Source organism: Melozone crissalis, unplaced genomic scaffold (genome assembly GCF_028551555.1).
Source record: "Melozone crissalis strain CALT ecotype California unplaced genomic scaffold, PUWL_Pcris_2 ptg000057l_1, whole genome shotgun sequence".
Lineage (NCBI taxonomy): Eukaryota > Metazoa > Chordata > Aves > Passeriformes > Passerellidae > Melozone > Melozone crissalis.
The window spans coordinates 11392082-11417673 of record NW_026535835.1 but is presented as its reverse complement, the minus strand read 5'-3'; the positions used below and the strand labels follow the sequence as shown (position 1 = coordinate 11417673).

General features: G+C 50.6%; 1 protein-coding gene across 9 annotated transcripts in view; it reads left to right on the top strand.

The window, feature by feature from the left end:
• The first annotated feature begins 6155 nt into the window (after window positions 1–6155).
• MSI2 (musashi RNA binding protein 2) overlaps window positions 6156–25592 on the top strand; it is a 203363-nt gene continuing 183926 nt past the window's right edge. For all 9 annotated transcript variants that reach the window (XM_054287387.1, XM_054287386.1, XM_054287383.1 and 6 more), the window contains exons 1-5: window positions 6156–6239; window positions 6411–6451; window positions 6579–6660; window positions 7027–7111; window positions 11221–11262. In XM_054287387.1, coding sequence (XP_054143362.1) covers window positions 6178–6239; window positions 6411–6451; window positions 6579–6660; window positions 7027–7111; window positions 11221–11262 — 312 coding nt within the window. In that variant the 5' untranslated portion in view covers window positions 6156–6177. The remainder of the gene's footprint in view (window positions 6240–6410; window positions 6452–6578; window positions 6661–7026; window positions 7112–11220; window positions 11263–25592) is intronic.

The following is a 25592-nucleotide window of genomic DNA, read 5'->3' as shown; positions in this document are numbered from 1 at the left end:
GCAGAGGTGAGTTTGCGGTATAAACGTGTGGGGCATCCCCGGAGGAGGGAGCGCGATGCTCCCCAAGCGCGCCCGAGCGGCGGGACGCGGCTCCCGCAGCCCGCACAGCCCGGCTCCCTCCTCTCCGTGCTTATCTGATCTGCACCTCCGTAATGATGTGGTTAGAATTGAATTATGGTGCTTTAATGTAGTTACAGCTACATTTCCCAGGCACATTTCTTCCTGACGTACAATGCTGGAATTTAGGATGTGGCCGGAGGCTGTGTGTGACTCCTTGTCTCCCGGGCTCGCTGCAGCCTTGCCTCGGGCTGTGCCAGGCCCTGGCCGGAAAGGCAAACCCAGGAGCTCGAGCTGAAAATCAGCGAATGACATGGAAAGCCAGGGAATTGCATTAAAGGTGAGCCCAGGGTGAGAGCCCTGTGTGCAGGGAGTGAGGCTCCTGCCTGCACGTGGCCGGGCATGGCTGGACAGCAGCTCCTGACAAGGACAGCATCCCACAGCTGGGTCCGTTTTGTCCTTGTTTTCCAGCTGCAGGAAAATCCCTTCAGATATCCATGGAGGAGGGGGTGATCTTTAGCCAATACACACGGTAGCGTGACTGTGAGGATTTCGTGCCTATTGAAGATCTGGGCCGAGATAGTCTAAAGCCCCATGGAAACTTTCTTGCTCCGTGTGTCCTTTGATGCGAACTTAATGGCCATGGAATTTGCTGTATCAGCAATAAGAATCATTTGATTAACTGGAAAGGAGCAAACAAAGTAGTTAACTCTAAAGTCAGACAGGAAATTATGGGTTTGCCATTTCCATTATGCCAGAGGTGCAGGAAAGCCCAAACTCCAAAATGTGAGGGATCCCCACAATCTCCAGAGTGGGAGCTTTGCTTATCAACCTCTCAGGGTGTTTTCATCAATTCTGATCTGCCTGTTGTTAATTTAGAGCAATGGTGTCCTCTGGGGAGTGACTTGTTTTTCCTACCCCTGATTCAGCTCCACACTTGTGAATTTTAAATGCATGTGCATATATAAATGAGTGTCTGTATTTATCCAGATCCTGCCAGCACATGTTTTGCAATAATTCTCCTTGGATGCTCTTGCTTTCTCCCACAGTCTATTTTTTTGAATGACATGGAACTGATAATGGATGTGGTTTCAGTGTGATCAGGCTGACTCGTCTCATTCCACCTCTCCTGTTTTTGAGCAAGAATGTGAGGACTTGCTGTGTCTATTTTAGATTCCGTCATGAAAGGAATAATTGAGATTGAGATTCTTAGTCACTCAATGCGGAAGGTCAGGGAATTAATGCTGTGTTACACCAGACCATTCATTTACTGGGCCTCCTTTTTTTTTCCCCTTAACTGTCTGTAGAGGAAAACAAATGTGGCTCAGAGAAGGTAACGCATCTTCAACACCGTACACAGCCCCAGCCTCTGATAATACACACTGTTTATCTTTATTTTGGGGGTGTTCCAGGGTAGTTTTATCATCGTAATTGATTAGTGGCGACAGGGAGAAAAAAATCCAAGAGTAACAGGAAGAAATGATTCCAGTGAATCCATTGACTCAGTGGTAGCATTGATCTACTTCTGGGAATTATTTATAGGAGAAGATTCATAGTTAATAATATTAGTTTGGACTTTGGGAGCAGTTTATCAGAGGCTCTTAAAGGCCTTTGGTAAAAATTAATCAGGGAGAGAAATAAGGTAGACAGCCTGGTTTCAGGAGAGGGAAGGAAATGGGATTTCTGGCATAACTCCATCCACCCCAGGGTGAGAGACAACACAAGGAGTAACTTGGGGTGCTTGGATCTGTCCAAGCACAGGAGTGAGAGGCTGGGTTTCCAGCTGCTCTATCAGACAGCAGAGCTGGGGAAGTCTTTGGCAAATTCCCCACCAACACCCTCCTTCAGGTGAAGCCAAGGTGCCCACAGGACAGTGACCCCCCAGATCCAGCAGGGAGAGCTGCCCAGGGACAGCACAAACCCTGCTCTTCCCCTTCCTCTCCTCCCTGCTTTGTTTTTGGCTTTAACTTAATTGATCTGTATCCTGCAATCCTACCCGCAGGAGGAATGACACATCTGAAAAAAGCAGGAGGATTTGTTTAAAGTGAGCTGCTTGGGTTTTTCGCTGTGTGTATATATAGAATTGCCTGGAAGTAGTAAATAGAATTAAACACTGTGGTTCTGAAAAACAGAATTCTCAGGGCTGTCTGTTGATTTCAAAGCTGACGAAAACAAAGCAGGCTTTGAAATCTTTCCTTGCAGAGCTTCCCCCTCCTCCCTTATCATATGAAAGATGGGCCTGATAATATTTGGGGTTTATTCTTCTTTTGAAACAGTTGAAAAAACCGCTGCTTTTTCAGTTAAGATGAAAATCACAATGTTTTTAATAAGGTCAGTGTAATGTCTTCATTAGCAAATGCTGAAATAATTTGATGCAGATCTGGAACTTGACAGGGAAAAACTCCAGTGTCTACCCAAAATATAGAGCCACGTTTGCGCCAGGTGTGAACCAGTAGTGCTTCCCTAAAATTACTGGTTCTGGGATAACCTATTCCTGTTTAGGGACTGGCTGCTGTGTTTTTAGGTCACTCCCTCCTGCGCAGCCAGGCTCAGTGGTTTTTGTTTGTTTTCCTGCCTGGCCCTGGGCTGCTGAGAGCCCCAGGGCTGGGCAGTGCTCATGGGCGTTGGGTTTGGTGGTTTCCTTTCAGCTGATGCAGCAGGTGGAAACAGAGGGGCAGGCAACATGGGAAGAGGGGTAGAGCTCACACGAGGAAACACAGGTGATGTTAATGGATGGGCAGCCTAGAATGAAATAAAAAATATCCAACGCCCTAAGTCTGCACTCTGCTGAAATTTTGTCTACAGATATCACAACCAAAGCTGCTGAGTGCTGTGCAGCTAAAAGCCTGTCCTCTGTTGTGAGTCCCAGGAACACACAGGAAGTCTTTGCCCAGCTCTTTGGAGATGTGGATGGTACCCAGACAGCCCTGACCAGTCTGACACCCCAGAGCCTGATGACATCTCTTCCATGCCTTGTGCTGTGTCTCCTCCCTCCGAGGCAGGGCTGGCACAGCCCTCACCTGGTGCGGCTCTGTGGGTAACACCCGAGGCAGAGATGCACCAAGAACACCAATTGTTTGCAATGACATATTCTGCATTTTAAACGATCTCTGACTTCCTGGCAGCTCCCCAGCATATCACCCCCTGGAATTCTGTCTAAATAATGTTTGTCAGGTGAAGGCACAGCTGGGCAGCAGGCAGGGCCCTGCTCCTCACTGGGGACCTCGAAACCCACCGGCCGATCAATCTCCACAACCTGCTAAATGATAGATGGAATGTAATATAGGTCATTATTCCTTCCCTACGCGTGAAAATGAATTATTCAGTAAAGATTTAGATCCTTTTTATTATGACACTGAATTTATAGAGCATACAACACATAAATGCAGATTCCTGCAGCCCCAGATAGATGAATTCATTCTCCAGGCAGCGTGAGGTGGATGCAGCCCCTTGGCATTGCTGCACAGCAAAGACAGGATGTCCAAGGAACACACTGCAGCCTGGGAGATTGGCACCTGCCACCTTCCCTACCTGGAACAGCATTCCCAATCCATGCCCAGCTGGTTTAGGAGCCCAAGATCTCTTTGTTTCAGAAATCAGGCTCTCAGGGCCCATGTATCTCCAAGGAGATTTGGGGTCTCATGTCACTTTGGCCTTATAAATGCTGATCTTAACAAACTCTGCATCTCAGTCTCTGATATGAAACAGGAGTTGTAAAAATTGAAAGGAAATTGTTGAGGCTAAGACCTGCTAATGAGAGTAGGGGCTACGTGAGTATGTGGACAGGTGTGATTGTCCCAAATTCCTGTGTCCTGCAGAGCCACCATGGAGGATCTGGGCTGGTTTGAATCAATAGCAGTAACTTTCCTTGTTATTGGACTAAATGCTTCAACTTTTAATTGTGCAGCTAGGGAGAATGTTATCCCTGGCCGGCAGTTACAGATGTCAGCTTTGCAGTTCATTAGCTACTTCCCAAGTTCCACTGGGACTTTGGATTTTTAGCATGAACATTAGAGGCTGGAGAGGAGGAGAGCAGAGGGCAAGCCTGCAAACTCTCAGTGGGCTGGAGGAAAATCCGGGATTGGGGCTGGAACAGCACCTTTGGGGCTGGCTGCTGTCGACAAAGGAGAAGGGCGGCAGCTCCTGGTTTGTCACCCCTGGGCTTCAGGTGCCCAGTGTGTCCCCAGAGCATCCCTGGTGCCGTGGGTTTGGCTTCTGCTGTGACAGCAGAGTGCTCAGAAAGAGCAAAACCGACTGAACAGATTGCAACTGGTCACATCCCTGAACCCAGCCTCAGCTCTGAGGGAGGTGGAGAGAGAATGTACTGATAAAGTCTTCCCAAAGCCGTTTGACCTGCAACGTTCACTGATGGAAGGGATAGCAGTGGAGATTTCCTTTTAATATATAGCAATCAAAATTTCTTTCTGAGCTATAAGCAGCTGCACTGAAGTTCCTTCTGTCCATCAGCACAATCTGTCTTGTGCTTGTTCATTCTGGAACCCCTTTAAAATTCTGCACCGCTGCCAGAGAGATTAAAGGGGTAATATAACCCCAGGAACCGCTCTCCTGACTAGTAATTTCCCGGCGATTATTACAAGAAATAGCTAAGATCTAAAGGAAGCTCAAAGGGGGAGAAAAAGGCTGTTCTTTAATCCCCCCCATCCATTTCCTTTGCACATTGGTGCTGCTCACCCTGCTGGGGCAGGGCCGGGTCAGCCCCTTTTCCCTGCCTGCTCTGGAGGAGCAGAGCCTGCCCCACTGCTGGGCCAGAGTTCAGCACTTCATGGCAAAACAAACCAAATAAAGGGAATTATATCGTGTTTTACAGTGGTCAGCATCACAGCATGAAGAGAGGTGTTTCTCCAGTGGGCCTAACCTCCCAGCCCTGCACACATCCATTTATTCCCACCTTGTTCATTAGTCCCTGCTGGAAAGTACATCCACCTACTGCCCCCAGCCCCAGTGAAAATATTATAATCCCTGAGTTGGAAATAGTTGGCAATCCCAAAACAGCTCTTGCAGGCTTGGCTGCTGAGCTGGGAGGTGTTTGGGTGGGAGGCTGGACAGGTGGAGGAACTGAAAACCCACTGATGTCTCTGAAAATTTCCCGAGTCCCTAAAATTTAATTTTCCTCCCCTGTACATCCAGCAGGCACTTCCCAGCCCCTGGAATTGTCCCCTGACACCCGGCTGGGCTGTGTGGGGTGGGGAGCAGAGCAGGGGGTCGGCAGGAACAGCCAATTTTAGCCAAAGGCCACCCCTCGTGAGGGTCGGGGGGCTCAGGCAGGGTGTGAGGGGCCCAGGGGTACAGTCCCATGAGGGGGGGACAGTCCCATGAGGAGGGGACAGTCCCATGAGGACAGTCCCGGGGTACAATTCCGGGGTGCAGTCCCGTGAGGACAGTCCCGGTGTCAGTCCCATGAGGATAGTCTCGGGGTACACTCCCACGAGGACAGTCCCATGAGGACAGTCCCGGGGTACAATGTCGGGGTACAGTCCCATGAGGACAGTCCCGGAGTACAATTCCGAGGTACAGTACCATGAGGACAGTCCCGTGGTACAATTCGGGGCTACAGTCCCATGAGGACAGTCCCGGGGTACAATGCCGGGGTACAGTCCCGTGAGGACAGTCCCGGGGTACAATTCCGAGGTACAGTCCCATGAGGACAGTCCCGGGGTACAATTCCGGGCTACAGTGCCGTGAGGACAGTCCCGGGTGTCGCGGACACGCGTGAGGGACGGACGCGCGCGGGGGGGCGGGAGCTGCGCGGGGAGGGCGCAGTGACGTCACGGTGACGTCACAGAGAGCCACGCGCCGGCGGAGGCCCCGCCCCCGCGAGGGAGGGCGGGATGGAGGGAGGGGAGGATGGCGGCGGGGGGAGGGAGCGCCGGCGCGGCGCTGAGCTAAGCCGATCCCACGTGTGACGGATCTGGCTGCTGCCCCAGCGCCTCTCCAGTGAGATCCTCCGGTAGCGGAGGGAGGAGGAGGAGGAGGAGGAGGAGGAGGGGGGAAGGGAAAAAGGGGCAAAGCAAGCGGAGCGAACCGAGCCGGAGCCGGGCCGGGGGGGGCGGGTTGGGCGGGCGGGGGGGGTTCTCTAAGGGGCTCTCGCTCGGCGCGGCCATGGAGGCGGACGGGAGCCAGGCTACCTCGGGGAGCCCCGGAGAGGCGCAGCACGACCCCGGGTAAGTCGGCGGGGCGGCGGGGGCGCGGAGCGCGGCGGCGAGGGGCGGTCAGGCGGGCCCGCCCCGCTCCGCGCCGCTCCGCTCCGCGCCCCTCCGCCCCGCCGGGAGCTGCCCCGTCAAAATGGCCGATCCCGCACCGGCGCTCAACTCCGCTCTGCTCTCTCCCTCCAGCAAGATGTTCATCGGCGGCCTCAGCTGGCAAACCTCACCAGGTAACCCCCGCCCGCCGCCCCCTCCCCACGCGTGTCCCGCCCCGCGTGGGCCGCGTCCCGCCGGCCGGGCCCTGCCCGCGCCCCCCCATCCCTGACCCTCCTCTCCCTCTCTGCTCTCTCTCCGCAGACAGCCTTAGAGACTATTTTAGCAAATTCGGAGAAATTAGGGAGTGTATGGTCATGCGGGACCCCACCACCAAGCGCTCCAGGTAAAACCGCCGCCCACCCCGCTCAGGCTGACAAACTTCGCGAGTTGCGGTCGGGGCGGGTGGACCCGCAGCCCCCGGTGCCGGCCCAGAACCGCGGCCCGCATCCCCCCGCACGCGTGGGGCGCTGCGGGAGGGCTCTCCCCGCCCGCATCCCTCCAGCCCGGAGCAGGAAACAAAGCGGCCGGTGGAGCCGGAGAGGGGCCGGGGGTCGGAGCCGGCCGCCCCTGCTCCCGGAGCCTTCGGGGGAGGGCGGGGGAAGGAGGGGGACCCAGCGGTTTATTTTTATGACTTCTCCCTTTGGCTCTAATTCTCATCACCACCCCACCCCCCCCCCCCCGCCATCCCCTCGCTCTTTGTCTCTCGCAGAGGCTTCGGGTTCGTTACGTTCGCGGATCCGGCGAGTGTAGACAAAGTCCTGGCCCAGCCGCACCACGAGCTGGACTCCAAGACGGTAGGTGCTGCTGCGGGGCTGCCCGCCGCCCTTCCCGCACCCGCGACCCGGCCGCTCCGAGCCCCGCTCGGGCCGGTGCCGCGGGCGGTGCCAGGCTGTCATTGAACCGAGACCTTGCGTGCCTCGGCTTTGCCTTTATATTTTTTATGGACTCTGCCTTTTAACTTGCCAAAAGCGGTAACTTTCTTTTTTTTTTTTTTTTTTTTTGAAATCGGAATTCACCCATACCGACCGCTGGCTCCTCCCCCGGCCTTATATTTTATTGAGCGGTGACATTGAAAAAGCTGTGGAGTAAAATCCAACTTTTTTTGGTGTTGGGCTGCGGCATGCTTTCTGCAGGGAACTTTGTGATTCTTTTGATTGATTATTTATGTATTGTTGAGCGCGTTGCAAGGTGGGAGTGACTTACTGTCGAACCGAGAAAGCTGCTGCTCGTGTCATTTCCCAAAGGCATTTTTTGGAGAGGTCCCCTCACCTGTGATGGCAGGGCCCCGGCGAAATGCACGCGGTAATTTATGGGAAGCTCTGCCAGAGCTGGAGAGTGGATGTGGTAGAGAAGCACAAGTCCTAATGTGTTGTTGTTTCTCCAGAGCTTTTTGCTGCGCTCGGTCTCCAGTGCATAATGTAAGGAAAAAAATGCTTGTGAGATGCAGCTGATTTTTTTTTTTTAAATAAACATTACATTTTGGGGTGTTTTTTTAAACAAAAATTCCACACCTGAGTTTGCCCCCTGCCCCAATGTGGTGCTTTCAGTGTTGGGTCAAACAAAAGGTGTCGGGCAAGTGCAGCTCTGGGCCCTGTGTTCTCCCTGTGACCCAGGCCAAGCAAAAAGATGAAGTTCTGTGCCTCCTACTTGGTTGTAGTTCTGAGCCTGGGCACAGCTGGGAGGGGAGGGGGGAAGGACACTGCTAGAGGTCATCAGTGCTCTGGTGCTGCTGGCTCGGAGGGGGCTGTGTTTGGGAAGGGAGCTGTCTGCAGAGACATTCTGCTGGGCACTTCGAGCGTGCTCCTTGCTGTCGCTGGGGTTTACAGGCGGTGTTCTGGGGCTTAAGGGGTTTATTTTAACCTGAGCCTGGTGTTAGGAGCAAGCCTGTCTCGGTGCTGCAACATCTCACGGGTGCCTGTGTGTGCGAGATTATAGTTCAATGAAGAAAGGGAGAAGCAGGGAGCAAACGTGAGGATGTGTTTTTTTTAAAATGTAATTTATATGGAAACAAAAAGCTTAAAGCTCTTGTAGAAGCAGGTGGAATCTAGTGTTTTAATTTGACCTACAGATTCTGCTGGGCTTGCCTGAACACGAAGCCCATGCTTTCACATGCCTTAATAATTTGATTTTAGGTTTAATCAGATATGGTAAGATAACTGATTCAACCGTGCTCCTGAAATTAAACTCACCAGACTTTTCATGTACAGCTATATTCTCTATGTGTTTTTAAAGATAAATTTAGATAAGAAGAACAAAGGCAAACAGTATCTTGAACGAGAGTTTAAAAAAAAAATCATGGGAGGACACCCTGTCATATTTCTGACTATAATTAGGTCCTCCCCCAGCTTTTTTCTTGTATCACAGTCTAGTCCCTGCAATGTATTAATTTGCTCTTCTCTAGGGGAGGGGTGAAGAGCTTCACCGGGGCAAATCTGCCTCGGTGTTGGTTGTGTGATAATGATTGAATCAATCCAAATACAAAACTGACCTTAGAATCAGTCGTTCAGCCTAAAAGTGAAGCCCAGAGCCCGGCAGGTCCTTTCAGGCGTGTATTTGTAGAGTATTGTAGTAACTGTTGTGCAGTATAACAAGGCATTTGACTCTGTTTCAACGTTCAGCACAGGAGGCAGATCGGTTGGGTATTGGCATGGAAACGTCGCTCTTGTTTACAGTTACGTTAAAAGCTTTGTTTAGGTAATGGCCATTCATATCAGAAATAGTATTATAGTCATTTCCTAGAGGACTTGTAGATACAGTAAGTAGAATTGTACCTAACTAACTAATTTTTTTTTTTGGTAGAACTTTGGTTTTTTTGGTTTTGTTTTTTTTTTTTTTTTTTTGTTTCCGTTTTGGTTGTTGTTTAAATAGTTGACAGGGTTATGCAAAAGGTATGGATTTGCCACATTCGTTGCTAGTGTTTGTTTTCGAAGGCTGGTGGTGTTTATGCAAAAGGTTGTGGGAAGGAAAATTCAGTTCTTTTAGAAAATCTGTCGCTATGGTGCAAGGGACTCCATGCTCTTTGAACTGACCTTCAAAAATGAATGTGTTGCTTTGGAGTTTAATGACTCTCCCAGCTTTTTACCAGCAGGACTTTGCAGTGATGTCCCTCTGGTGGGCCTGGTGTTCTTTGGTGGGAAAACCTGTAGTTTTGGAGCAAACGTAGAAAAGTGCATCTTTTTCCACCTTTGGATATTGCTGTGGAAAATCCGTACCTGTTGTATTTCCCCAGTAGACAAATGCCTAGTCAGTGCTGAATATATTTGTAGATAATGTTAATCTCTATGAAAAGGTTAGCTCTCTAGATAAATAATTTTACTCTTTATGCTTTTTGAACAATAAAATGGCATGTAATCGCTCATTTCTCAGGTGTGTCCTAAAAAAGGTACAATATTTGTATTTGATAGAGGCAAATCAGTTTATCAGTTGCACATCAAATGTCTGCGGTATTTCCCATTTTGACAAATTAATTGAGTAAAACTGCTTTTTAGGAGAGACCCGTGGTTATTTAGCAGTGACAGGAATATTTATCACCGCAGGAATAACAATACCAAATGCAAACATCTCCTTTTCCTCAGGGTTTGCTTGAGGGGGGAGAAACACAACAAAAGCCAGTCCCAAAGTCTACAAAAGCCCGTCCTTCTGAATGTGCTTAACGCTGCCGGCGTCAGAGGCATCGCTTGGTGGCACAGGCAAGGACAGCACTGAAAGCAGCTGCAGGTTGCACAGTCCAGGCAGGATCCAGTACTTCAGAACATCCTTTTCCAGGCCCTTTTGTGGAAGATGTCTGCGTGCAGGTGCTGCTGAGAGCCAGCAGCGAAGGCAGCAGCACACGGGCGCTGTGTTGCGATTTAGGGGAGCTGCTGTTGGGAGGGCTGGTGGGTTTGTTTACATCCAGCCCCCAAACACCACCGGGTGCCATTCCTTTGTGCCTGCGGTGGTGCCTTTTTGGTTTCATGTAATTTTTGAATGGGAGAGAGGAGTCCCTTTTTAGAGATGACCCCGTGGAAGTTGTGTGAGGTTGCAGAATTAGCATTTTGGAATGCAGCGCAAGGGGAGCCAACGCTGCATCTTTAAACAGGCCAGGGGGGTAAAGCAAGGATTTTTTTTCCCCCTTTCTTTTTGTCTGTGGTGATGTGTATGAACATGGATAGTTTGAGTAAGTCCTTAATGGAAAACCTTGTTTAGGAAGTTGTTTACTTTTGAGTTCAGTGCGTGTATATTTCACACACATGAAACTCGTTTGTAACTTACTCCCCTCCCTTCCTGCCCCATCCCAGAAATGCCCCTTTGGAGTTTTCCATTGCTCACTTATTTTCTTTGAGAGTGAGTAAATCACATCAGTTGGGTATATTATTATGGAGGAGACTCTAGTCCTTCAAATGATTCAGTTTTAATAATTGAAATGTGAATGATTTGACTTTGCTTTCCTTTTTTGTATGGTGTTGCTTGTCAGTTAGCAAAACAAAGCAGAAAAAAAGAAGTAACCCCAAACCCAAGTGCAGGAAGGGGCAGGTGTCAAAGCCACCAAGTTAAGACGTTGGTCAGGAGTGCTCTTTCTGTGCAACCTCTAGGGCATGAGGATAGTCCTCAACATGCAGTTTTGGTGGTAGAGGCAGCACCCAGAGACTGATCCAGAGCTCCCTGAGCACCCGTGGGGATTGCTGCCCAGAGGATGATGGAGGAGAAGTGCAGGAGAGATGTTTTCTTCCTGTCTTCCCATCTCCCCACCCCTGCCAAACTCCCCAGACTGTGACCTGTCATTTCCAGAGTAGCTCTGGATGACCCGGTGTGCTGAATTGCAAGCCTGAGAAATGAGGGATTAATAATTCAGTGATTTAAAATCAAAATAATGTGAAATGACAACCAAAGCTACCCTGTTGACTTCCCCTTTCTTTTTCCTCAGATTGACCCTAAAGTTGCGTTTCCCCGACGAGCACAGCCCAAGGTAAGTAGGAGGATCGATAATAGGATTTCAGGCACACAGAGAATCATTGTTGCCAGGCAGTTCGGGTTTCAGCCGGGGAATTGGCAATGAAAGCTTTTAAAGCTGCTGCTGCTGGGGGGGTCAGCGTGTGCCTGGGGCCCAGGAGCTGCTGTGTGTCCGTGCGGAGCTGCTGGGTCGGGCTGGGCAGCAGGAGCGGGGCCGCAGCCACAGCCCCGCGCCCGGGCGGCTGCTCTGGGCACCGGGCTGGGTTCGTGGGCAGCGCTCGGGTTGAGTGCAGCCTTCAGGCTTGTTTGGAGCTGAGCTTTCAGTTCTGTGCTTGTGATGGATGGGGATCTGTCTCTGCCTTCATTGTTTGCAAATTTCCTTTTGTGTGACTCAAGAGATGTGTGCGGAGTTGTGCGTAAGGCTCGCATGGAGAGTTCCTGGTGAGGCTCTGGGGGCTGTTCTGTAGGAGCAGGGGGACAGTGAGCTGTGGATGTCCAGCTGTGAGTGTCCAGCTGGTCAGGCTGGCCGGAGCAGCGGCCTGGCCACCGGTCCTGGCAGTTGCACGGGGACACTGCAGGGACAGAGGCTCTTGTGCCCCTGCACTCCCTCCAAATGCCCCTGGTGCCATTTCTCCTGCAGGAGCTGCCCGTGGAATACAAGTGGTTGTTGCTCTTTAGGTTGTGCCTAATGAAAACAAATCAGTTTCAAAGCCAGACTTGCAGCGTGTGAATTTTGAAAGCCAGAGGCTGAAAGAAAACTTTTGCAATTGACTTTTTTTTAATTTGTTTTTGAGAGTCTGTTGGAAAAAACTTAATTTAACTGATGTATGGCACTTATGTACACACTTGTCATCTTGGGTAACTTCAGTCTTCTGGTAAAAATGGGAGAAAAAGGCTGCAAAGTTGTACATGCAGGTCAATAAGGAAGAGAGGTTTAAAGTTGGTGGTGGGAAACTACCTGACCTGCAGCCTGAACTGTTATTGCATACAGCTCCTCACGAAAGCAAGCAGTGTAACTGGGTGTGTTGAACCATGATGTTAAGTATTGCACAAAATAGGCATCTAGGAAAAACCCTGCGTCATTTCAAACCCCCAGGCATGGCACAGGAGAGGTGCTGGGGAGCTCTTAAAAAAAAAGGGAGCAAACCCCAACAGCCTACTTGCAGAATTTTAAACCAGACTAATGTAGGCAAATGTTTAGAGGTCCTTCTCTTCCTAGGACATATCTAATTACTAATTGGTGAATAATAGTGTGCCTGGCTTGCTTCTGCACTGAGCAAAGAGTTTATAGTGTGTGGGGCTTGTGGCTTCTGGATTATGTTGTTGGATTGATGCCATCTGTAATATACAATTTAAAGTTAACAGAATTTTGATCATGAGCTTGATGGGCCTATCCTCCTTCCCAATACGTTTTAAAGGTTAATTTACATTTTAAACTGTCTTCAGTGCCAGTTATCTGTTTCTACAGTGTTATTTGGAGAAGTTTGTAATGGGCACAACAGAGCTGTTAAGCTGTCCCGTGTGATTTCTTCTCTAACAATTAAAAAAACGAGGACATGTTTTGTGTCGAGCATATTAGTGAGTTAAATTTTTGTGTTAAAGAATGCAAAATCAGGTTGTATTGACAAAGGGGATTTTGTTTTTCTACACGTAGGGGGTTTTTTCCCTTGGTTTTTGGTAACAGACATCTTTCAAGCGTGGGGCAAATGCTGGAATGGACATCAAATTCCACTCTTAGCAGGAGCTCGCTCTCTCTGGAGAGGTCAGCAATGTCTGTTGCTGCTTTTTACACAGTTGTCCTTTCTAAAGTGTTGGGATTTCTACGGGGCACTTGAAAAAAATCTGAAGATTGAAAACAGCCTGATTTGGAGACTGGAGAAAATCAGAAATGCAATAAAGAGCAGATTTTACATCAATTATGATGTATTATTCTGGCAAGCATTTCATAATCTGAATATTTTGTTTTCTGTTTTTTTAATTAAATACTGAATTAAGGTTTTGGACTTTAGTTGTTCATTTATCCCAGTTGAATAGCGAATGCTCAGCGTTAAAATGTGACTGTACTTTAGTCTAATTAACTAGCTAATGCTTGGGTCTGTGGAGATTAATGGCATTTAGTGAAATGTCTCTGTCTCTCTAGGTGCAAGGGGAGAATTTGTTTTTTGTTTTTGTTTTGTTTTGTTTTTTTCCCCTGAGTTATCTTGCTTCCTGGTACGTTTAGTAAAATGGGGATTTGTTTGGGGTTTTTTCCTTTTCCTGTGCTTTTCCTGGCAGTGATGGGGGCTGGAGGTGCATTCCCCCTTCTCCATCCATCCGTCCATCCAGCCATCCCTGTCCTTACAGCTGGGCTTTGCCCCTGCCTTTTCCAGCCCACACTCACTTGTTCCTTCCCTCCCGATCCACTGGAGCTGCCCAGCCCTGAGGCCCTTTCAAACCCCAGCCCAGTGAAACGCTTTATTTTATTTTGGGTTTTTAAACCGCATCTCCGCGGTTTGACGCCTCTCTGGTGATGCAGGTTGGCTCCCGAGCCGGCAGTGCAGGTTGTAGCAGCCCAGCGTTCTTCCCTGGTTTCCTTTAATGACCCTGCAGAAATCCTCCTGAGTGCCTGCCCTGGGTTACTGCAGGTGGAATCCTGCTCTCCTTGGGAGGGCCAGCACCGCTCGAAGCTGTTGTTTCAGGAATTCTGCTGCGGGGTTTAACTCCTTGGGCTGCTGGGGAATATGTGTCCCCTTCCTCGGGGCTCTGTTCCGTGATAAAAATCTGCCTTGCTCCCCGTGCTGGAAGGCACTGTGTAACAGGAGATCATTTGTAACTCTGCTGACTTAACAAGTCCTTCAAACGCAGCACTGATGGGGTGCCAGTAGTTTTGTGCCCCCTTTTGAATATTGGAGACTGCAATAATTGAGTTACTGTTACACATAGCCTGCCATTTCTGATGTTCCCTGCTCTGTTAGGTTGGAGAATATTTATCACAGAGGTGCAGGACTGTCCTGGCCCCTGTGCCCGTGGCCAGCTGGGTTTCCTGTCTGCCCGGGCACTTGGGCACGTCTGGTACCCCTGGGCAGGAGCAGTGCCAGCAGCTCTCCTTTGGGCTGGGGCTGTGGAGCAGCACATGGAGGGCATGGCCTTTGGGGATAACAGCCAGGCTAACCTGGGATTGTGTTTTAAAGCTAACCAGTGGATTTGGATGTCTGATTCCAATTAAGTTAGCTGTGGGTGGGGTGTCTGCGTCCCTTGGCTGTCTGATAAGCCTCGGCCAGAGTAGCAGGGAGAGATTTCATTCCAAAGCAAATGATGGACCTTGAAAATCAAGAGTTCTGTTTGTTTTCTCCCCTGCTTCTGCCTGTAAACTCCTTCAGGTTAGTCCTGCTACTTCCCATCTTATTTTAGGTGTTTACTTTGAAGTTTCTTTTTTTTTTTTTTTCTCGAAAGAGTGACCTGGACACAGTAGCAGAACTCAGGATTCTTCCTTTCCTGCCCACCCTTCCTTCCCCACCAGGCTGTAAAGAGCAGCAAGGTCAGACCTTTTCCCAATGATTTTTAAAATTTCCTTTTAGATTCCCCTGCGTTTGCAGGTCTGGGTGGAGTTAGAGAGGAAGCATTTCCTGATCTTGGCATCAGGCATGGATGAGTAGCTCCATGATAGTCATGGTACCATCTGTGTGCAGGGCAGTGTGAAGTCCTTCCCAGATGGTCGGGGGGTTTCTTTGGGTGGTCCATGGCCCCGGTTTGGGTGTGTTGTTCAGCCACCCTCGATGTGGATCCCTGGTCCAGGGTAAGCTGCTCCTGGAACCTGCTTCCCTCTGGCAGTGCGTGGGCCAGTGGAAAAGTTGCAGCGTGTGGGTGAAGCCAGCCCCAGGCAGTGGAGGATCAGGGTTTAGGAGCCCTTGTCTGTGGTTTGTGCTCTGTGCTGTGGCTGAGGCAGAGGGCGAGCTCTGTCCTTGGGTGTCACAGCCAGAGGAGAAGGGGCTGTGCAGGGCCTTCTGTCAGGAACAGGAGCTGAGCTGGATTTCTGTGACTGCTGTGTTTTGGAGATGTAAACATGTATTTCTTCTCCCCAATCGCTCAGGTAGATTGTTCGTGTTGTCCTGAATCCCCACAGACTGTCTTGTGCTTGTTGAAATGTCTGTATTTCCATTCTCAATGCCTAAGGATGTCTTTCATGTTAGGAACAGTCCTAATGTACTTTCCTTCCCTTTGACATGCTGCTAACTAAAAATTAAAATTCAACACTGTCTGACCTGGGATTTTTTTAAAAAGGAGGTTCTACATTGCCTGTGTTTTCCTGAATTGTTGGATTATTTTTAATGGCATCTACCAGGTGACTTCTGTGCACTTGTAACCGCCAGGAAAGGTTCTGAGGTAGGGAGGTCAGGGAAATGGAAGGAGAGCAGCATGCTAACACCCCTGTGCATCCCCTCTGCTTCCAGATTGAGTACATCTCCTCTGCAAAGTGCTGAGCCTTTATCAGCCCGGGGGTAGGTCTACTAATGACTGATCTAAAACCATCAAATTCATTTATTTGTCACTGCCAGTGACAGGCCAGTTAATGCTAATGGATTCTTTTTTTAGCCTGTTGACTCTGGTGATAGTCTCATAAATGTTGTGAAATCCAGAGCATTAAAGGCAACTTGGAACTTATTTTTAGAGGAGAGCCACTGAAGCAGGGCAAGGTGGGGTGTGTGCATAAAGATGTATGTTGTGCTGAGAAGGAGCCAAGAACAATTCTGGTTCATTAAGCTCTACCTTGGGTCTTGCTGTTCCTGATAGTTATTTGACTTTTCAGTTGTACTTAAGTGTTCTCTTCAAATGCATTTTGGGTCATGCTGTAAAGTGAGGAGAAGCTGTAAATAGTCAGTGATCTTAGGGAAAAACAGCTTGTTTCAGAAAATGGTTCATCTCAGGGCCTGAGTCTTCCCTGCCCCTATTGTGTGAAAGCACTTAAGCATATACTTAAGTTGGCATAAGCATGTGGGTAAGTGCTTTGCTGAATCAGCATGGGCTCAAAGCACATTATTAAATGCTTTGTTGAACTGTGAAGCCCGTAGCAGAAAAGATTAAAAGATTACTTTGTGTATTTGACAGTATTTTGTATATGGTCAGTTCCATCACTTCTCCTTCAGACAGGCAGTTTTATCTCTCTCATATTCCCCCCTCCACCGGAGGATCTCACTCACAAGAAAATACAATTCTGCTGTTTCCTCAAAAAACTGATTACAGGGTCAGTGTGGCATCAGACTTAAAAAAAAAAGGTCATTATTGAAGCTTAATTTAGGCTCTAGCCCTGAAATCACACGTTCTGTTTGCCTTAGTCACTGGAATAATTCTGTAAACTGTGTGAGCAGTGTTCAACGTGGCCTATGATTTTTATGTTATTACTGCTGCAGAAATTGTGGTTTGCTGAGTAATTTGAAAGTTACTGTGAAACTTTGTAGCCAGATCAGCATGCGGTATTAATAAGTTACTTCTAAACTTTGGCATTTTACTGCTCTCCTGTTGGAAGTATTTCTTCTCTTTTTTGAGTGCAGAGAAAATCTGAAGAATGTTGGGGAGTTGTTCTCCCCTGCTCAGTCATTCCCTGTGCTGGGACATCTGCAGCTGGGTGTATTGTTGTGACTGAGTAGGCTTAAATGAAGATTGGGAACTTTTATAAAGAAGGACCCTGCTAAGGCTTGTGCAATTCTGCACGTGAGGAATGGTCCCAGGTCCCAGAGCACACTGAGATGCAGACAAGGCTCCTTAATATGTTGGTGAAGTGTAGGTGGCAGGAAGGGTGAAGGAAAAGAAGTATTGACAGCAGCAGAAAGTGCCTCTGCCCTGCCCTCCCCCAGCAAAGACTTGCATTAATTTCCCATTGACTCTGATGTACAATAGGGAAGAGGTTTCAAGCTGACTGAAGGGGCAAAGGTCCAAGAAAACTGCTGTAGCAAGAACTGATGCAGAGTGACAGTAATGAGGTGGCCTGGCAGGTGGGAGGGAAAAATGGCGGGGTGGGGGAAAGAAACTAATATCTGGTGAATTAAGTAGTTCCCAGGGTTGGAAGTTAAGTCCCCCTGGTTTTATTTTCCTTCGTGCGTGCCACACCACTGTGGGATGGGGCTGGGCAGGGCTCCTTGGGTCCTGGTGCAGCTCCAGCCCTCCTGGCTCAGGGCTGGGTCCCTCGGAGAGGGTGCAGAATTCCTCTGTAGTGCTCCCAAACCTGTGCTGTGCTCTTTTAATCACTGTTTTAGTATGCCTGACTCAGAGCTCATCTTTACGTTGTTCTGTGGGTCAGTTTTGCATCAAAGAGAAGGTGAGGAGCACAGGGTGAAGAGGTGTTTTGAAGTTTGGATTTATTTAAAACAGGGACTGTGAAGTGCAGACAAGACTTTCAGCTTCTTGAATGCTGGTATAAAGAGAATGATTGCTGGATAGAGAGTCTGGGGAGGCTTTAACCAGTTGCTGGATAAACGCTGCTCAGGAATCTTCCCAAAGCTTGCAAGGAGCTGGGTGTTTGTGCTCAGTCTCCGTGAATCCCACTGGACTGGGAGATGATGCTCAAGTCAGGGTTTATGGCAGAAGCTTGCCAGCTGCAAGCCCTCAGCACTGGCAGGTTTGGTGCTTGTTGCACTGCTGGAAGAAGGTGTTGATGAAGGGGATGTTGCCAGGGGTTGCTCTGCAGTGCTTGCTGAACGAGTGAAGCTCCTGGTTTGTTATCCTTTTGGCTGTGTTATCAGTCAGTTCTGTTCAGAGCTGTGTTGCTGCGATTCTCTGCTCCAGCCCAAGCTGTGTGCAGGGCTCCATATGTACGTGGAGCATTTATCCTTTTGCCAAAGGTTTGCAAAGTGTGTGAATGAGTGTAAAGATGTTTCCTTGCTGGTGAAATTCTCCTACTTCTGCTGTTGTATTTGGCAGACCTGCAGAGCCTATATCAGCATGGTGTGTTCAATGAACTGTGGGAGGGAACAGAAAGCATTGAAAAGAAATCCAAAGGTGATGCTGAGGTGGGAAATACGATAGGAATTTTCTGAGGATGGGGGTATTGCCCCACCTTTCGGGACTGCTCTCAGCCACTGTGTTGGGTGGTGTCAGGTCTTGTTCCCTGCCATGTCCTCAGGATCATGAGAGATCTCTCGTGTGAGTACTGAGCAAGCCCTGAGACCACTACAGCAAAAACTCTTGGCTTCTTGCAGCACGAGTTCCCTCTCCTCACAAAGTCTGTACTGTGAATTGCTTGGGGTTGTTTTGATTGATTTGCAGCAACATCTCATCTTCCTCCCCAGTCACTTTCTGTAGGTCAGCTCTGACACTCCAGCCCTGGACGGCTGGCCTGCTGAACACACACCAAACATTTAACTGTACCCTCTTCAAACACTGCCTGGTGAAAAACCCCTCCTAAACCTGCTGTGGGAATGTCCCAGGCCCACTGTTGGCTGGGATTGTCCTGCTGTTGGCTGGGGCTGAGAGCTGAGGAAGCAGAGTCGCTGTTGCTCAGACTCTGGTGGTCCTGGCACAGCGTGTGGGACCCCAGCCAAGGCCCTGGTGGGCCTGGTACTGGTGCTGCCATTGAGCTGGAGATGAGGGGTCAGAGGAAGGAGGGCAGCGGGGGATTGTGCAGAGATGTCAGCGTGGCACAGAGCTTCCTGCCCCCGGTTTGGTGCTCACTGAACGGCTGCTCTGTCTGAGGGGATGTTGGCAGCATCCCTGCGCTGGGGAGGAAGTGAGGGAGGCGCAGCAGCACTGTGCGCCGCCAGCTCTTTGTGCCACTTGTCTTTGAGGGGTTAACCTGGGGTTTTGTTGTTTTTAACGGCTTTTGACTGTGACATTGGTGAGGGAGGCCCTGCCTGGAGTGGCAGTGCCCTGGTTCAGGCAGGGGCTGTAGCTGCTGAGGTTCCTGCGTGCGCCGGCACTTGCGAGCTGCAGAGAGGGGAAGCGAGATGAGGATGCGCAGCCACAGCATGTGAGAGGGAGCTGTGAGTTATGGCTGATGCTGCTCTCGTGGCTGCAGAGCAGCCTGGGGGCTGGGGCACAGTGCTGGGGGGAGCCTGCCAGAGGGCTGTGGTGGGCTCAGAGGGCTGCTCTCAGTAACAGAGGAGAGGGGAATCATGCTGAACTGCAGCTGTCCTGGGGGCCTCTGCCTCCTGATAAGCCTTGGCTGCTCTTCCCTGTGGCTGTGCCGGGTGCTCAGCCATGCCAGAGGCTCCTCGGGGGGCTGCCTGGCTCCTCTGGGGGCTGCTGGCTCCTTTGTGCCACAGGCTGTGCCCGCTCCCCTCTGGGTGCCCATGGGAGGGATGGTGCCGTGGTGTCCCAGTCCTGTGCCGATGGGGATCCTGTCCTGATGTGTTTGCAGAGCTCTGGGGACAGGCTGCCCCAGCATCCTGAGCCTCTGTTCCCCCCCCATGCCTGCCTGGGGACATTTCCAGCCCACATGGGACCCCAGGGGTGGGTGGCAGTGGGGATCTCCTGCCACAGCACCTTTTGTGCTCCAAACTCCTGCCTCATGTCATCCCAGGAACTGGGGTTGAAGCAGCAGGCTCTGTGTGACATGTCTGGCAATTTATGTATGAGAAGGGAGTTGTGATCATCCTGTGCTTTATTTTTTCCCCTCTCTTTTTCATCTGGTCACAGCCACTATGTCATTAATCTTCCCGATCAAATACAATGATTATTGAAAGTCTTCCACAGTTATGATTCCCCCAAAGTTTTGTGAGCGTGGCTTTGATTTTGTGGCAGTCATAAGAAGTCAGTTTAGATTTGTGGACCTCTTTTTGTAGGTATTTCCAGTGGATATTTTCCTAGGGGCATTTGTCTTCTCTCTCGATTAAGCATGTGTATGCAGTAGGAAAAGAATAAAATAGGGAATAGAAAAAAATATTAAAACAATTCAGTTACCAGTCCAAAAGCCTTAGTGCTAAAGAGCCATGAAGAAGCTTTATTGGAACTATAATTGCAGACATAAGCAGTGATTATCTGTCTTGGTGCCTTTATAGTCCCCATCACTGTCATCTGAACACATGAAGCTGATGATAGTGTGAGCAGAGCGTTATTCAGCTGGTGCTGTGTAATCCTGATCTCTTGCAGTGTGTGGAAAGTAACAGAAAGAGTCAATTCACTTGAAAGTGATGGGGAGAGAAGCAGGTAGGAGAGGACAAGTGTTGTTGCAGAGCACCTTACTCATGAATCTTATTTCAGCCTGGTTGCAGCTGAAGGGATGCAGGGGCAGGGTTAACTTCTTACATGGACATGGTCAGACAAATTTTGCTGCTTCTTAAATGTTCTTATAGGTCTTGGGCAGGTGCAGCCCTTGGTCACTGAAGAGTGCCTTGGTGTGTTTCCTTGAAATGCTCTGAATTGGCCCCAGCTGAGAGAAGGGCAGCAGCACCTGCTTGTTTCACATTCCTGAGAACTGGAGAGTGTTGGATCAAGGCAGGCAGACGAAGCTGCCAAGCACTTCTTGAGGTGGAACAGAGATCAGAGAGCAAGTCCTGAGTTTCTTGGCTGATTATTGGTGCTGGTTATGCAGGTGAAAATGTGCTCTGGGCTGTGGAGAGGTGGTTGGGTGGCTGGGCAGCTGAAGCAGGGGCAGCAGCAGCGTGTGCAGTCTGGGATTTTTGGGTGAGCCCAGACTGGGCACAGGTGATTTGAGTTAACCTGTCCGTTGCTCCCCTGCTGTGCTGCTGATTAGGCAGGTGTGTCCCTCACCTGAAACCAATTATCAGCCTCAGGTTTGATTGCAGTCACGTGCTCTGCTGAGGGTATTTACTGGAGGAGGTGGTGGGAGCCAGAGCTGCTGTGGTCTCCTCAGGGACAGTCTGCCGTGGTCTGGAGCTACTTTGAGCCATAAGAAGGTAATGCTTTGGGGGTGATTTGTGGGGTGGGGGAGGCATTTGTTTTAATGGGAGACCGGTGTTATGCTTTTTTTCCTTTTTTCTTGAAGTTTTGAGGTAAAAGAGCTGTTTTAAAGGAGGACAGTAGATGCAGGGGAATCCAAAACTTGTAAGCCTGCTTTTTTATTTACTCTTGCACTGCATTAGGACCAGGTGAAAAACAGACCTGGTCATGCATGTTTCTGATGGACTTTTCTTCATTTCTTAGTGATGATTGTGTTTGTGTTGAAGTTGGCAGGACATATTCCACTAACTTGTTAGAGCAGCTCAAAGTAAAGCTGCTAAGTTGATTAGTATGCTCCAAGGGCATTTCAAAAACAAAACCAGAAATCTACTAGCAAAGTGCCTAGGTAGACAGAGAATAGGGAGTGCAGTTTTTGGGGGTGTGTGCCTGCCTGTCCACTATGTGAAAATAAAGTGAGATAGTGATGGTTTGAAAGTTTCTGGTCTTGAGCTGAGTGAGCTGTGAGTGAAAAACCGATTCTTGGAAAAGTTTTATTCAAAGGGTAGTTGATAGTCTCTGGTATGTGCATTGCTGGAGACATCCCCATCCTACTTTCACGAAAGACTTGTGTGCTGAAATGACTTAAACTAGTTTAAGTGTGGCCCTTGTTCTTACCACACAGAGATGAGGTAAGCGATTGTGATTGTCATCACCCTTGTTTTATGGCTGTGCTAAACAGAAGTGCTGCTCACGTGTTCTGCAATACTCAAACAGGGAATTGCTGGTGCCTTAGAGGAGGGTTATTCCAAACCTGAGCTGTGCTGGGGCTGCGCCTGCTTGCTGTGTGTTCCCAGGCGCAGGGGAGGAGGGAACAGGCAGGGTTTGGGGGCTGGGGTGTCCTGGCTGTGCTGTGGGCAGTGCTGGGTGAGGAGCTGCAGTCCCCCCGAGTGGATGAGGCCGTGTGTGGAAATGGCCTGGGTGTTGCATCATTGGAGATGGGAGTGAGTCAGTCATGAAACCCTCTGCAGAAGGCTTTTGTGACTAGTACTGACTGACTAGAAACAGGTGTTGGGGATGGGCCTGGCTTCACTGGGCAGGTGACGCCTCTTAAGAGTGGTGCAAGTGGTGCCCTGAGTGAATGGGGCACAGGCAGACACAGGGAAGGCTGTGAAGTCCTGGTTCCATCCCCACAGTGCCAGGGCAGCAGGGACAGTCCCGGTTCCATCCCCGCAGTGCCAGGGCAGCAGGGACAGTCCTGGTTCCATCCCCTCAGTGCCAGGGCAGCAGGGACAGTCCTGGTTCCATCCCCTCAGTGCCAGGGCAGCAGGGACAGTCCCGGTTCCATCCCCGCAGTGCCAGGGCAGCAGGGACAGTCCCGGTTCCATCCCCGCAGTGCCAGGGCAGCAGGGACAGTCCTGGTTCCATCCCCTCAGTGCCAGGGCAGCAGGGACGGTCCCGGTTCCATCCCCTCAGTGCCAGGGCAGCAGGGACGGTCCCGGTTCCATCCCCACAGTGCCAGGGCAGCAGGGACGGTCCTGGTTCCATCCCCTCAGTGCCAGGGCAGCAGGGACGGTCCCGGTTCCATCCCCTCAGTGCCAGGGCAGCAGGGGCAGTCCCGGTTCCAGGGCAGCAGGGACGGTCCCGGTTCCATCCCCACAGTGCCAGGGCAGCAGGGACGGTCCCGGTTCCATCCCCACAGTGCCAGGGCAGCAGGGGCAGTCCCGGTTCCATCCCCTCAGTGCCAGGGCAGCAGGGACAGTCCCGGTTCCATCCCCGCAGTGCCAGGGCAGCAGGGACGGTCCCGGTTCCATCCCCGCAGTGCCAGGGCAGCAGGGACAGTCCTGGTTCCATCCCCGCAGTGCCAGGGCAGCAGGGACAGTCCCGGTTCCATCCCCGCAGTGCCAGGGCAGCAGGGACAGTCCCGGTTCCATCCCCGCAGTGCCAGGGCAGCAGGGACAGTCCCGGTTCCATCCCCGCAGTGCCAGGGCAGCAGGGACAGTCCTGGTTCCATCCCCGCAGTGCCAGGGCAGCAGGGACAGTCCTGGTTCCATCCCCGCAGTGCCAGGGCAGCAGGGACAGTCCCGGTTCCATCCCCGCAGTGCCAGGGCAGCAGGGGCAGTCCCGGTTCCATCCCCTCAGTGCCAGGGCAGCAGGGACAGTCCCGGTTCCATCCCCGCAGTGCCAGGGCAGCAGGGGCAGTCCCGGTTCCATCCCCGCAGTGCCAGGGCAGCAGGGACAGTCCTGGTTCCATCCCCGCAGTGCCAGGGCAGCAGGGACAGTCCCGGTTCCATCCCCGCAGTGCCCAGCAGCAGGCACCTCCCAGGCTTTGGGCTCCTCTGGCAGCAGCAATGCTGCAGAAATGAGGAGTATCATTGTGTTTTATTGTGGCTTCTAAGAAACGCAGCGTGTTTGTGCTTCGGGGAGCCCCAGGGGCTTTGTTTTTCACCAGGCCTGAGCTATTCTTCAGCAGAGCCTTCCTGGAGCGTGAGCCAGCTCTGCCCATTAGGACCGAGAGACGGGCCTGACTGATTTCTGCTCCCTGCTGCATAATAAATCTGATACTAAAATTAGTGTTGGTCTCCCTAGGCCATAATTCTTGCTGAGATTATAGGGAATCGTGTGTGCAGAGAGGAACTGTGGTTATGTGTGTTTGGGTTTTTTTTATAACCTTGAGTGTCCAATTTCCAGGTTTTTTACTTAACCCCCCCCCATCTCTTTCCCCTTTTCCTCTCTTTTGGGAAGTGCTTAGCCTTTCTGTGTATTTTGGCTATTTAAGCCTCTGTCACTGCAGGCAGATGAGTTCCTTGGGAGCTCTTCTGAAGGTTTTGTAATTGAGTCTTTTACCACGGCGACAGGATATTATTAACCTTCAGTAAAGCAATTTATTTCATACTCCTTTGTGGGGATAAGCCTTTTTTCCCCCAGGAAAATATGTATGTGGAAAGGGTTTTGCGTACAGAGGTAGCTCGACTTGCGGCAGTGATTATGATTTTAGGAAAATTAATAATTTACACAAAAAACAGGCAGTTCTGTTTGCATCAGTTTAAAAAAGAACCTTTGGTCCTGAATGATCACACTCCTGACCAGTGTTTTATTTTCAAGAACAGACTTTTTGCCTGTTGGTGGCTTTGAAAAGAGGTTGTATTTCATGTTAGAGCTCTTGATATTTAGCCTGTGTGAGCAGTAAACCGTTTTGTTGTGGTCTTTCAGGTGGCCTTAGGAAGGGCCTGAGAGCTGCAGGGAGGAGTTCCTCACGGGGGCTCCCTGTGGGCATGGCCTTTGCCCTGAAATCAAATGCAGACTAGTCCAGAAGTCGTTCAAGATTGGGTACTGCCAGAATAGCAGTTTCCAGCCGGGGGGGGGATGCTGGATAAGTGGGCAGCCTGGCTGAATCCCTTATGCTCTCTGTTGAGCATGGTGATAAAGGCACTGCTCTGGGATTTGGGGGAACCAGGCTTGGGTGTCACTGCAGCTCCCTGCACCCCGGCTTTTATTTTAAATAGAGGATCAGAATATTTCTTTCTGCATGTCTAGTTGGACTTTTTACTTCAGTGTTCTGTTAACTTTAAAAAATTAAATTTACAATGCACTTGGCCTGTTGCTCAAGATGCTTGAGAACTCTGTGCCGTTACAGCGCTGCTTTCGAGGGAGTTCAGCACACCTTGCAGGAGCAATGTGTTATTTTGGCAATTATATTGGATGAAGCAGGGGTATTATTCCCACATTACACAACGGAGCTTGGATGAGAGGCAGAGTGCTTTGTCCAGAGCTGTAGGTTTAATAACACACTTGAATCTCTTGGCGCCGGGCGGAGGCTCTAATTGCAGAGTCATCATTTCCCCACTCCGCACTGGATGCTGCTGCCTTGGAGTGAGATGGGCATCCTGGGCAGGGATGTGTCTGTGGGGGCTTCTGGTGGCCTTGGGTAGGGCTGCCCAGCCGTCTATCTGCTCCTGCTCCTCCTGTGCTCAGCCAGGTGCTGCTTTTCTGTGTGTTACAAACTCCCAGTGCCTCTGTGGTGCTTGCAGCCCCTTCCCGTGAGATCAGCGTTTCCATCTGGGGCAGAGGCGTTCCTGTGGAGCTGGGCAGTGCAGGCTGCCCGTGGCAGGGGCTGCAGCTCTGCTGGGGGAGTCTGGGGCTCAGGGGAAAGGATGGGCTCACCTGGGCACGCCGGGGTGTCTGGGGTGTCCTGCTGGGTGCCCGCTGTCCTGTGCCTGGGGGTTCATGGAATGGGCCTGTCCCTTCCTGGCAGCTCGTGGGTGTTGCTGTGTTTTGTTGGTAGCAGTGAATGGAGACTTGTAAAACGCAGATGAGCACCGCGGCTTTGCTTTTGTCCTGCAGCTCCCCGTGCCTGGCTGTGCTGCAGGGGGACACAGGGGCTTCTCCAGAGCCCCGTGGGTGCCTGGCTGTGCTCAGCCCATGGGAGAGGGCCCTTTGCTGGGTGCTCCTTCAGCCTCCCCTAAAATTCCAGGGACCCGTTACATGCGAGAAAATGTTTTTGTTACAGAAGGACTTCTTGGCCCCTTCACACGCTGC